The 14,379-nt window shown below is 31.3% G+C and overlaps 1 protein-coding gene across 6 annotated transcripts; it reads right to left on the bottom strand.

The window, feature by feature from the left end:
• Positions 1 to 5,159: 5,159 nt before the first annotated feature.
• Positions 5,160 to 8,782, bottom strand: LOC115714203 (tubulin-folding cofactor C). Of its 6 annotated transcripts, none has more exons than XR_009687417.1 (4): positions 8,469 to 8,782; positions 7,905 to 7,985; positions 7,717 to 7,752; positions 5,160 to 5,473 (listed from the first exon to the last, which is right to left on the bottom strand). XR_009687417.1 is itself a non-coding variant. In XM_030642787.2 (4 exons), the coding sequence occupies exon 4, from the start codon at positions 7,311 to 7,313 to the stop codon at positions 6,231 to 6,233; it is 1,083 nt and encodes a 360-aa protein (XP_030498647.2). In that variant the 5' UTR covers positions 7,314 to 7,345; positions 7,717 to 7,752; positions 7,905 to 7,985; positions 8,469 to 8,753; the 3' UTR covers positions 5,938 to 6,230. The 6 variants fall into 6 exon arrangements, 4 of the variants coding, with proteins under 4 accessions (XP_030498647.2, XP_030498648.2, XP_030498646.2 ...); XR_004011030.2 differs by adding an exon at positions 6,146 to 7,345 and having other exon boundaries at positions 7,717 to 7,985; positions 8,469 to 8,759; XM_030642787.2 differs by lacking the exon at positions 5,160 to 5,473 and adding an exon at positions 5,938 to 7,345 and having other exon boundaries at positions 8,469 to 8,753.
• Positions 8,783 to 14,379: the final 5,597 nt, after the last annotated feature.

Genomic DNA, 14,379 nt, shown 5'->3' with positions numbered 1-14,379 from the left:
TTAAAACTATGAGTAATTTGCAGCATAAATACTCAAATTTAACTCTCGATTATAAATAAATACCTAAGTTTAATTTCTTGCGATAATAATACCTAAATTATATTTCTGAAACTCTGTAAGTACCTAACCGTTAAATGTTAAGTTATTATCCACGTCTCATTTTCTTATTGGTACTTATATTTAAACTAATTTTAAAAAAAAATAATAATAAAAATTTAATGACTGTTGGACCAATCAGGGATTGTCACGTGACAATTTACTTAACACTTAACATTCAAGTACCAATTCCAAAAAAAATTAAACTTAGATATTTATTTGTAACTGAAAATTTATACCACAAATTATTCTAAAACTCTTTATTATTGGAATTAAAAAAAAAAAACGGGAATAGTGGATGTATTACTTTATTTTTATAATCCAAACAATCACTACTCAACAAGTTCCTAACTAGTCACCGACCTGTATACAAAAATAGGGAGTGGATTTTGTCAATGGTTTCGTAGTCACTCACTCTGGTCATTGTAATTATTGGATCAAAAGTTGATTTACAATTTAAAATAAAAGTACAACAAATCAAATAAATTTAGAGTATTTCTACTTATTCAACAAACGTAAATCAAACAAAGCTTTCAGTACATCATGGAATGGTTTTATTTTACATCTCTGATCTAACAGCCTACGAAAAAATCATTACAAATAATGATTTACTCTGCGTTAAAGAATCCTACATTAGGGAAAGATAATATCATATATAAGATACATGAGTTAGGTACTTTTTTTATTGCCAACTAATTTTGAAATATAATCTCATACATCTTACGCATATCCTATTCTAATACTTTGATCACTATTATAGAAAGCACCAAATATATCTCTACAAATATTATTTAAGCTCATACTTTGATGTTAGATTATTATTAATTAAATGCAGAAAGAAAAAGTGCAGTTTGAGCAGATAATTTTTTTAAGATAAATTCTGAAAAGAGATGGGATGAAATGGAAAAATTATACGATGAAGAAGAATATCTATCTGTCATATTAATGTAGGTGGAATAAGCTATATAGTACGTATATGATTGGTGAACATTAGAATGACATTATAAATTTTTTAATATCTCTTAAAATTAATTAAAAAGGCAAATGTCTTGTGTCCCCAAAAGTGTAACTATCATTTTAATAAAGATAAATACTAATATCTAATATCATTTACATGCATGTCAATATTAGTACTATTGGTGCAATAAATTAGTATCGAGTTCCATATATATTTAATATAATAATTTTTTAAAAATATCACTAACTAATTACACAAGGATACGTGGCTAGACACCAATATGTCCAATAACAATACTCTTTAATAAGTAATATAGTAATGGCAATGTAATGGAATAGAAATTGTAATGAGAATTAATTACAATGTTTGGTTTGTTATTGATGTGAGTACTACAAAAAACAACTATCTTTAGTGACAACTTTTTAGTCACAACATAATTTTTTTTGTGACTAAATGTTACTTTTTAGTCACAATAAATAATTACTTGTGAGTAAAATATAATATTTAGATACAAGTTATCACTAATTTAGTTTTAGTCACAAGTATTGTGACTAAAAACACATTTAGTCACAACAAATTATAATTTTTGTGACTAATACTTTTAGCCACGGACTTTTTAGTCACAACATAGGAATAATGATTTATAATTAATAGTCACAACTTTTTTACTTTTAATCACAAATTTTGTTGTAATTAAAAATAAAAAAAATTTATAGTGACTGTAATCAAAATAATTATGTTTGATTTAGTGTGATAATATAATGGAATAAAATATTGACCATATTTTTATTACTTTTATTTTTATAATTATGAATTATTTAAATAAAAGGTAAAATTAATTTTTAGTTTCTTTATTATATATATTTTTATCATAATAGTATATTAATTTTGTAATAAAGTGTAATTGTAATGACCATTATAATGATTTTTTATTGTAATGAGTTTTACCTTATACAATATATAATAACTATTATTACAATGTAATAGATTACAAAATTTTTTTAAAAAAAATGATAAGCAAAGTAAAAGACATATTAATTACTATTACAATTATCATTCCTATAAACCAAAAATATTCCCTGATTTTCCCAATTAAGAACATTTACTATCAGTATTCTTAATTAATAATATACTACCGACCTGGATATATATAATACTTGATCAAAAGATGCCTATGTATGATCTATTGTTCTTATTATATGATCCCTATATATCAATCAAGCTTATTCAAAGATAGAGGTATCATTCAATACCAAAAGGCCAATAATTGGTACCCTAGCTAGCTATATGCTTATATATTAAACCATGTATTTACAAAACCTTTTATTAAAAAAAAGAGAGAGAGATTAAAGTAACTATTAAAAACCAACATTTCCTTAAATTCCGGAAAAATACAATTACAATTTTTTACCGGATCTCACCCAAATATACTATAATAGAAGGCCATTTATATACATGGGCCCAATCGGCCCATATATGTACACATGCAATGAAAGTGGAAGCTATCCAACTCTTAGAAAATAGAAATATTGTAGACTTTTTCATCTATATTTCTCTCTGTTCTACTGTTTCTTTCTTCTAATATATAGACAACTATAAAAATTGGTAAAATCATATAGAATAGATATATGAAACTTCTTGTTTTGATAGTTAAAATGGAGCTGGGAGAGTATCCCAAAATATTGAACACGTTAAGGATTTATTAATTGTTAGGACTACTTTAAATATAATCAATAAAAAATTATCCAAAAGTATCAGAAAGTCAAAGTGCTTATTATCTATGAAACTCCCCAAATCCAATCATATAATCACATGAAGAATTAAGACATCAAAGCAAGAGGGTAGAGCAGTACTTAAACTATTTTTATTTGATGAACAAGCATCAAAGCTAATAAGTGATTAAATAACTTATAGTACTAAAATCAAACTGATCACAGTGCTTCTTTTGTTGTTCTATATCAAAAGTAATTATTTGATCCTGCTAATTTGTTTTAATGAAGCTAATTCAACTTAACCAAAACAATAATAAAAGTAAAAAATGATAATATAATTATTATAATAAGATAGCTTCTGACCATAAGAAAACAAGAAACCTCGCATATTATTCTCATTATACTTAGGTTTTGCACCAAGCAAAATAATACTATTCTATAACAAAATTATGTTTCAACATCAACAAATGATATAAATGAAAACATACCTGTTTTTGAATAAGTCTTTGCCTTGGATCTTAAATGATTTGCAAGATCATCCAGATGTGTTGGTGAGACAATATAGGGTATAATTTGGAGAAGTTTCTGCATGAAAACATATAAGTAGCTAGATAGATATATAATCATGATGGATCATGATGAAGATATATATGTTGAAATTAATATTAATGTTGATGAGTATGAAGAGAGAAGCTAGCTAGATGGGTATGTAGGTATAGTCAAAGTTGTAAAGAGATAATAATCACTTGGTTGGAGTGGGTAGGTTTAATACCAGAAAGTCCAAAACATCACCAGATAAAGGGTAAGAGGCTATTATTATTAGGGCATCGTCAGATTACAATACTAAATTTAATGTTTTAGTATATTCAGATCAAGATAGGGCCCCATATCTCACAAAACAAAAACAAATATATATTGTGGGGATTATTTTATATTTTCTAAATATAGAGTTTTTAGCCTCTAAACCCTGGCAACTATGGTTTATACACTTTTGTATACTTTTATATTTTTTTGAATGATTGTATACTTTTATATTGATACATCTAATATAATAAAAATTATAAAAATAAAAAATAAAATATTTAAAATAAAAAATATTATAAATTTTGAATTAATTTTTTATAATTTTTAAATAATAAATTAAGTGTGTCAATATAAATGTATAACGTGTACAAGAGTGTACACATAAACCGTCTATTGGTAATTAACTTTAAAAAAATAAATGACACTTTAAATTTGTTAACAGTTTAGTATATTTTAGAAAATTTTATCATTAAAATTTAAATATAGAAGATTAACTGCAAGTTGATAAAAAAAAAAATCATAAATATATGACTCAAAGCACTATTATGGAAAAATGGAAAATTTAACTGAACTCATATAAGTATAGTTTCAAAGCAATCTATATCTTATCTATCATATAAAGGAGATCCCTTTTTGTAACAAAAGTTACTTTTTATGAATAGAAAAGAGTTTTCACAGAATTCATTGTAGAACTCTTGGTTTGGATAATATGGAAATAACAAAACAAAATGACAAAACCAATACTTGAAATTGCTGAAAGCGGAATCACTTTTACAAATTAAAACCAAATGCAGATTTCTCACATGACCTTTGTATAAAATATTGATACTTTAAATTGGCTTTTCAGAAGAAAAAAGTTCTGCTTTTCTTTCTTTTGAGAAATTAAAACTATAATTTAGTTATTAAATATTGACCCCAAACAAAACCATAATGGTTTTATTTTAATTTTTCAAACAAATCAGCTGTACTTGTATAGTTGTTTATTGAAATGAATAGGTGACACAAATTAAGGTGAAGTCAAAGTCAGTGTGAATGTGCTAAACAATGGTCAAGATCTTCTAATCACCTAAAATATGATTGTTTTTTTCTTTTTTTCTTTTTTTCTTTTTTTTATCAACACCTAAAATACGATTGTTGTTGTATGGACAGCCTAGCAAGATCCAGATGGAGAGAGATGAAATGGATCAGAGAATATATAGAATATCTGATTTGAGAACAATACCAAACTGGGTCTTGTTAAAAATCATTAGACATAATATTCCTTTATTTTTTTTTTTTTAGTTTTATTTTATAAATAAACATGTAAAAGTAATAAAAATAAATAAAATAACAAAAAGGTTCCTTCTTATATTTAACGTGATTTGCTTGTTGTGTCTTCATCTGCCTATATTGATGCTCAGTTTCTTGTTATTGACAAGATTTGCTCAGTGTATAAGATTTGGCATTCTAACAATTAAATTTAATTTTTCTCAGTTCACTAAACGACATCATCTCCTCCATTTTTGTACAATTAAACTCTAGCTGTATATATATAAATATGCTACAACATTGAGTTATATTGTATGTATATCTCATTTGGGTATCCATAGTGCATCAAACTAAATTTCTAGTATATTAAACTTTGATCATAATACATTAAAACAAAATTTGCAGATAATGGGATTAGATTCCATCTTTTACAAAAAGGGATCAAAATCCAATCCATTGCCTATATTGTATACCATATTTTTATAACATATAACAGGATACAACACAATATAATACAGGCCCCTCTATCTTATAAATTATCAATCGATAAGCAATTAAATAAATGTCCCAAGAAAATTAGCTTGGAGTTGAAGAACTCCTTGGGTTCAGACTTCAGAGGAATCGGTTCAATTTATCAGAAGCAAAATACTGAAACCTGAGGGAAAATTGGAAGCACTTAATAATATATTAATACCAAAAGAAGAGGAAATATAGCATAGGATTTCCTAGTCTTTCTGCAATAACAATAATTTAACACATCTCAATTTCTTTAGACAATCCTTGAGCATTCTTGAAAATAAGTTATTTAATAACAGAAAGAGGTAAAACAGTTTCTTTTCCTTTTCACTTTCTCTTGAAACTTATGTGAACCATATGTATCCTCATCTCATCTCAGGACAATGATTACAAAGGCACCCTCATGGATTCTTATATATTAAAGAGTAATTCATAGCATAAATACTTAAGTTTAACTCCTAGTTGCAAATAAATACTAAATTTTAATTTTTTGTGGTAATAATACCTAAGTGTTATTTACGTATCATTTTCTTATTGGTACATTTAAACTAATTCTTTTTTAAAATAAAAAATAAAAATTTAATAAGCTGGACCAATCAAGAATTGTTATGAAGTAATTTTTTAACACTTTGTAATAAGGTACTTACAGAAATTCTAAAATTATAACTTAAAGTATTATTACGGCCAAAAATTAAACTTAGTATTTTATATCATTCTCATTAACAATAATCAACCAAATATAACGGAAAAAACCCAACTATCTAAATGATGAATATGGTCTCCACTAAATACAGCAAGGAATGTTTGTTACCTGAACTCTCATAAGTCATAACCCAATGAAGCACTCATAAGGAACACAAAATGTGGAGCGATTAAATTTGGAAGATTTCAACAATCTAAATTTCTTCAGATCTGGTATCCAAATTTGAATTTGAAATGTTGATTAAACCAATTCTTTCATTCTCTGGCAAAATCGACCAATTGGGAGACTGAACTGCTCTTAACCACCGAAAATCATCCACATTGGCCCAATTTCCAGTCTCTTCAGCAAGGCTGGCTTCCTGAAGATCTTTATGAATCCCTTCATAGCTCAAACAGTATGGCGCAAACCTCACACCACTACTGTCCTCGATTATGGGCCTGCTTCTGACTCTGAGATAAAAATCAGTGGCTTTGGCATGATGAATTCGAATCTGATGAGATGCCATTACGAAAACACACCCCTCAACTTGCTCAAACAGAATTGAATTCATAACAGGACCACCATAGACTCGACAATTCCGAAGTCTGTGAACAAATAATGCCCTAACACAACCTATCAATCTCACCTCGCACGAATCAAGGTCCGAAATTGTGAACTCACCAATCTCAGAACCACTGAATTTCATCACCAAGACCTCTCTAGTCTTGTTTCGAAATCCTGGCGAATCCGGAACCGTGTAGGACATTTTCTCTGGTTTTACAATTTCAGTCTCTTTCTTCTCTCTATTTGAATCAAGAGCAGGATCTTTCTTTGGAGCTTTGTTCTTGAAAGAGAATTTCTTTTTGGGAACTAGATCAGCGCTCAAACTCTCGAGACTCTGTTTCAAATCGGAAACTGCTTTTAGGGATGACCGAACCTCATAAGAAGGCAAAAAGTATGAATTCTCGGCGACAAGCTTTTCAAGACTGGAGATAGAGGCTGAAATGGCGTCAAGTTGGGGTTTGAGCTGAGTTGTCTCGGGCATCGGGGTGAGTCGGGATTGCGCAATTTGGGCCTCAATGGACCGTTTGGAATCAGAAAAGCGAGTAAGGAAGGAAGAAGTGGACTCGAAAGCAGGAGAGGTGGAGGAGTCATCGGACTCTGCTGATCTACGAGTGTGTTGACGATTTGCAAGGCGCTCGAGCATGGCGGCATGTTTCCTTTGGCGGGCTTGTTCTAAAGCATCAGAAGGATTTCCACCATTGTTAGCGTTTGATGAGAGATAATCCTCTTCCATTGTTGACAGAGTTGCTGTCCGCCCGGCTGGACCTGAACAGAATGTGGAGTGAAGGCTAACAGTAAAGGAAACTAGTGTGTGGGCTTAATCTTGTTCATAGAAACTGACCTACACATGCCTTATTTCTCATTCTATCTCATTAACTGGAAATTCTTAATCCTCAAATCTACATCACAACTCAGTGAACTCACACCATTCCAGAAGAATAATGTGGAAAAGAAAGTTGAGAATTCTCAAAGAAACAGAAAGATACAGTATTCTTCTAGATGACAAAAAGTTGAACATAACCAAATATGACCACAAGACAATTGACTAAGAAATACTAAAAATCTTAACAAGGTTTACAATCTCCTAGAGTAAAGCAGTAAACAAATATGTTGAATGGAGTAAAATAAAAAAATACCTGCGCTGTTGGTTTTCAGTCCCCGTCCCCTTTCCCCTGTAAATATAGAATGATAGAGAACTGAGATGAAAACAAAGAACAGAGAAAGAACATCCCAAGCCCGGAGTTCGTCCCCGATGTCATGGGGCATCCAATGCCGTCGATCAGAGAGAGAGAGAGAACGGGAGAAATGAGGAATGAGAGAGTACCTCTGCAACAGATTAGCTAAAGCAAAGGAGCATTAATTTCCTCCAGCCTCCTCTCTTCATAGGAAAAGCATTGAAATTCTTCTAAATTAAGCCACAAATCCAAGAATCCATTAACAAAAATACATAATCAAATACACAAACAAAAACTCTTCAATATCAACTATCATTTATCACCATAATAGACTCTAAGACACACATTCAATTTAGCAATCCTTAGTCCTGTTAACAAAGCAATTAAACCAATCAAATCTCAAAAAACAATGCTGAAATTTCATTTAGACATTTAACAAACATCTTGTGTGCGAAACTCAAAATATCAATTTCTAACTCCAATTTCAAACAATCAGCCCCGATAAATCAAAAAAAAAGCAAAAAATCAGTGGTAGTAGTCTCAGAATCGTCTCAGAACACCCAAAACTACAAAACCCGACCACACACACTTAATAGTTCAAATGTAATTCACCATTGTCAGATTTCATAAAACCTTTTTTTTTTTCAAACCAACCGTATGTTATATGTTGAAATAGTCAATCACCCAAGACAAAGGCAAAGGAATTAACTTACAGAGTTTGGTTCATGAAAACACGCTATAGACAATGGTGTCGTATAAATCAAGTCTGAGAGTGACCCAAGTTGAGTGCCATTGTTGTTCGTTTTGGAGCAGTATAGTGATTTGTGTTTGAATTTTTTTCTGAGATTCGGAGAAGAGATTGTGTTTCAGCTTGTACGGATTTGGGGTTTTGAACTGATCGGGGTTAGAATATTTTCTGAGTTTGAGTTGATTATTGTGGGTCAAATCGGGGTTTTGTTTGTTTGGTGAAGAAAGATCACATAGAAGAAAGAGATTTTTATACCATATGCTCACATTTTTTATTTTTTTTACTTTTATTTTTTATTTTTTATTGTGTGGCGGAATTTTTTTTAAAAGTAAATGATAAAGTTTTTACTTTTCTTACTGTTGTTTTTTAATTTTTTTTATTGTTGTTTTAATTGTTCGGTTTTGTTATTTTATGGTTGTTTTATAAAAAGACATTATTTTTATATATAAAAAATTTTGTGTGACGAAAAAATTGTAAATTTTTTGTTCAAAGTTTAGTATTTTCGTAAGAACCCCAAAAAAAATATATATGATTTTGAGAGATTAGAATTGTTTTTGCTCTTTCTTTGGAGGGGTTTGAAATCGTGAAAGTAAGAGTTTAAATTTTTTTTGGGTTTGTTTCCCCTAGGTAGGAATTAAGTTAGGCTTGGGCGCTCGGGCAGTGGCTGTAGTGAAGAGAAAGGTTGGCCGCAGCGTTGTGACCCTACCAAAAATTGGAGGCTCTCACTGCAACCAAGGTATGAGCTCAACGCGGTGAGGCCTCTTGAAGCTTTTTATCTAACTCATTTTTTCAATTTTTTAACATTTTTCACGGTTCCAATAAAAAACTAAAAACTAGAATTTACCCAAATCTAAACTAAATCAAAAATAAAAATTGGAATGATTAAAGCTACAAAATAAAATTAATTTATAATTGTGCTTAATTTAACGTCGCTAGCTCAATCTTGACAATACATTTGGTGTTGATGTTTGATTATCATATTAAATACATTGAAATGTAATTGATCACTATCAAATTCCATTGTTTATGTTCCTAACTTAACATCTAATTTCATACTCGTCGTACACATAAATGGCTACCCAATAACACCAGTGTAGTGCATGGAATAGAGTCATCTTCCATGTCTAGAACATAAACATTAGTCGAAAAAACTAAGTTTTTCACCTTAACGAGAACATCTTCCACTACTCCCTGAGGATAGACATTAGATCGATTAGTCAATTGAATGACTATTCCTGTTTCTTTTAGTGGCCCGAGATTTAACAAAGCATAAATAGAATAGGGCATGATATTTTGTTTGGTTGTCTACCCTAAATAAAACTCATTTCAATATAATCAGATTTACTAATTAATAAAAAGATCAGAAATCGTTTTATATTGCATGGTTCACATGATTATATTTAATGTATAAATTCTATTAAGTCCAAAATATATAAATTTGTTCATAATTATTTTGTCGTTAGCACAGTGGAATATAATCATGATATATTCAAAAGTTTAATTCAGATGATTTGTCAGTTCACTTGATTTAGACTGACATGATAATCGACGATAAGGTATACTTATACCTTGGATAAGTGTTATGTCATTTCCAAGGCATCGGCAAAGTTTACCAGTGTCGGATGTATGGAGTATACATTAGATTGGACCAATATTGAACTTGGATAAGATATCATAAACTTATCGTTATATATTTCTAAGTCAAAATCAATGGTTGATCTTAGGTATATGGATCTTAATCCTGATATAGTTAGGTTTAGCTTAGTTGTATTATTTGTGTTCTTCAAGTTGTTTGTGAAAGCTAACTAATAGTTCTGGCAGATACTTACATCTTGGAAACATGGTAATTTAATTGAGTAGGAGCGCTAATCATAGATATGGAATTTGTAGCTTCTATAAGTATTAAGAAGTGAAACAATAATTTCCTTCGAGCTTGGCTAAATAGAGATAAATGATTGAGATCTCATTTTAGTAATTATATTAGTTTACTGAAATATCATTTATAGGTAGCTAAGTATTTTAAGGATAAAATACATTGAAGAGTAGAACAGTAAATTTGTTCCTATTCAGTGTAGATCATCTATAGAGAATCTTTGACTATTAGGATTCTAACAATGGATAATCATAATGTATCTATATCTTGGTACATGTAGAGTGTTCTATATAATTTAAAGTGTAATTCAATTCCGAATCTATAGTAGTGCAAGGAGAAATTAATAAGTTAGAGAATTTAGTTTGTAAATTCTAGTTATACTTATTGGAAGCTCGGTTATATAGGTCCATGGTCCCCTCACTAGTTGAGACTTCTTGCAGACTCAGTCAATTGATTTTAATTAATCAATTTTAATTCTAAAATTAGACTATGTCTTATTTATGAATTTTCACTAAGCAATGGCTTAATTGTGAAGAAAATAAATTTTGAGGTCTATTTATTAATTAAGAGACTTTGTATGGTCTAATTAGTAAATAATATAAACGGTAATTTTATTTGATAATTAATTATAATTATTAAATAAATAGTTTTGGCATTTATAGGATTGAATTGGAAAGTATGTTGTATTATTGAAAGAAGAATAACTGGTTGAAATAAAGTGGCAAAATTGTAACTAGAAAGTGGTCCATTAAATGGTTGGTCATTCTAGTGATTTTTGCCCAATATTTTATTTTTTTTTTAATCCATATAATTCAACCCTAAGCCCTAGTTGAAACACTATAAAAGGAACACGATGCTCTCATCTCATCTAAGACTTTTCAATCTGCCAAATCTAGTTTCTAACTCTGTCAGACAACTAGTAGATGAGAGACACCTTGTATAGTGATTCGAACCCTCCTTCATTATTATTCAATCAAATTCGTCCATAGTGATAGAGTGTCATGCCCACACATAGCAAGTCAAGTACTCAATCATAGTGCAGAAGACGATGGTAACCGAACCTGAAGGAGAGAAAGAGATCCAGGTTCAGATCTTGATAATACTCTGTGACAAAAAGGAACAAGGGTTAGAGATCTAAGCAGAATGAGTCATATTATTATGCTACAACCAATGTAAGGTTTTCTAAATTCTTATGTGTTTAATTTTATTGTTTTAGAGATATTCATATTTAGGATGTTAATTCAACATACTTTTTAGTAAATCTAGATCCTAGTAAAATATTCCTAACAACTGGACTTAGAGTCATGGTAATTGTTGACCGAGGTTTTCGGCAATCAATAAAATAATAAGAATTAAAAGAGCTGTAAGAAATTAAGAGGAGGATTTTTACGTGGTTGGGGCGTTAATGAGCCTTAGTCCACGAGTCTGTATATATATGAGCGTATTTAATACAGAGAATGTTCTTGGTGAGTATTTACTCTTCTTGCACTTATGCAACCCAAAATTCTCGACCCCCATTAATGAGCTTTGAGGGGGTATTTATAGTGTTTTTGTGGGGTGATTCCCAGAATTATAGTACATGTATTTCTGTAACTATCAGTAAAGTTGTGTATTCCCAATGAATATACCATGGGTAATGCATGGTCAAATCCCTAGGTGCTGTAGGGATTTTATGTGGGTTGTCCTTATTCCCTTTTGACTGATGTGACTCTTCACTAAGTAGCTGTCGTTAGACTCTAGTGGTCATAGTCTCGTAGGTGCAGAGTGGGGGTTGTGTCGTCAGACTTTATTGCGTGTGGCAGTTCCAACACGCCTCCTTCCATGCGGCATTAAATGCGAGATGACTGCTCAGAGGAAGCCTGACATCTCCCGGAGATGCTTTGATGCCACCTTGATCTCCGGGAGCATAGAAAACCTCGTATGCCTTCTCCGGGAGGCACCCCCGGGATAATGCCAGCCTTTATAAAGACTTAGCTATTAATTTGAGTGTTAACACCTTTGTAACGCCCTAATGCTAAGGCACGCTACAGTGCTTTTTTAATCATTGTGCAATCTTTGCTAATCAAAGAAATTTCTCGAAAAACGTGTCAAATTAAAACTTTTTCTTTAAATATTAAACTTTGTAATATAATATAATATTTACAAATCCCGGGATCCCGATTTCAAACTTCGTAAAATTTACTTTTGAAACTTTACATTTCAAAATACATAATTCACAGGTCGCACAGCGACTTTCAAAATATAACTCCCAGATGTCTCGAGACCGAACACTCCAGGTCGCGCTGCTTGACATGTACAATCTCACCCGAGCTCAGGTTCATTCCTGTTCAGCCTTCGCCTTTCCTTTACCTACACATGGAAGTAGAAACTGTGAGTCGACAGACTCAGTAAGAAATGCATATAACACACCATATAATTTAAGGCACTGTAAATAGGCGCCCATACACCTATTTACAGAGCTTAACAGATGAGTATGAACGTTCTAACTAGGATACGACCATGTACCATGTACCACATGCACTCAGTATACCATCGTACTAGTGTAGGTAGGGTATGGACCGCACCTTGAGTACCGTTAAGTGTTGTACCACAAACACCTCGTACCTTTCCGTACAAGTGTTGGTAACACCATGATGTACTTCTAAACATCATACACCTTACCAATGCACTCTGTACCACAACCGTACAAGTGTTGGTAGTGTATGAATCACAACAAATAAGCATGTATATATATTAACACATACATACATTCGAATATTCATATCACACATTATACACAGTTCTTACTGTTTTAAATTCAAGTGTGCTGGCCGACCTGAACGGAATTCACGTGCTAGATGGATGCCCTAATCACAATAATAGTAATACAGATGAGTGACTCGCTAATCACTTTCCGGGGCTTAAAACTTGAAACTAAAAGTTTTCCTGTCGATAAACCTCATGGCAATATCCTAAATATCTCAAAATTGGCCAAAACTAGGGTTCTGGAAACTCCCCCCGACGGCAAGTGACCGGTTCCCAACGGCATCCCGGATTCAGGTCACCAACCGGTCGGCCAGGTTGGTACGGACCACCCGAGCCGGGAATTCGATTTCTCTTCTTTGGGAACCAAAAATCATCCCCCTTGATTCAATTCAACTCCAAACTTTACCAAACTCTCCAGTATACCTATACAATGCATACACAATGATTTCCAGGCAGTAATTCTCAGAATAAACCATCACAACTCAAGTTGCCATTAATGAACAAAGCTTTGCTCTTAGAACTTAGACTTGTATAAAACCAACAACACACTGTAAAACCAGCTACTAGGAGTTAAAATCAACTCAAAAGAACCCTAAAATTCAAACCCTAAACTTACCTAAACCTAACAGCCACTATATCACAATTTCATTAATTCAAACTAACATAAACTTGAAAATTCACATAAACAAGGATTCTAGGGTTTACCTTAGTTTGATTCTCCTTGAAATCTAGTTAATCCCAGAAAAACAAGATGAAAATTCTGATCCTTCACCCTTGTTACGCAGTAGAAAGAGAGAGAGAGGGAGTTCAAGAACATCCAAATTTCCAATTTTCCTTCTTTCTTAGCTTTCTTTTCTTCAAAGTAACCTTTTCTTTCTTTTTTTTTCATTACTTAACTAAAATAAGCTAGGTGTCATCACCCATGGCTGCCACCTTCTCCCACCAAGGAAAAGACTAAAATACCCTTAAGGTTAAAACTTGGTTAATTCTAAAGCTAGGGGTAAAATGGTCAATTCCATAACCCCGCTCAATCCCGATAAAATATTTTCTCTAAAATATTTCCCACTATGAAATAAGGTTCTAAACTTACCCATGTGATCAATCTAGCCATCCATCGCATTTTCGTTGTCGCCGAGCAAAAATTACAAAATTAACATATTTCACATATAAGCTAAATAATACCCCTAGAGTTTAATAAAATCTCCGGAATTGAGAAATTATAACTCTAATATTTATTTCTAAATATTGGGGTCCACAA

Source organism: Cannabis sativa, chromosome 4, assembly GCF_029168945.1.
Source record: "Cannabis sativa cultivar Pink pepper isolate KNU-18-1 chromosome 4, ASM2916894v1, whole genome shotgun sequence".
NCBI classification, from domain to species: Eukaryota; Viridiplantae; Streptophyta; class Magnoliopsida; order Rosales; family Cannabaceae; genus Cannabis; species Cannabis sativa.
Note: the sequence above shows the minus strand (reverse complement) of the source record. Positions and strands in the feature narration are given on the sequence as shown.

Bases quoted from the DNA above. Each gene is read 5' to 3' on its own strand.
- LOC115714203 (XM_030642786.2), bottom strand. From the start codon at position 7,846: ATGCCCCATGACATCGGGGACGAACTCCGGGCTTGGGATGTTCTTTCT. The intron at 7,346-7,716 runs GTATTTTTTTAT...CATTCTGTTCAG, and splicing joins ACTGAAAACCAACAGCGCAG to GTCCAGCCGGGCGGACAGCA.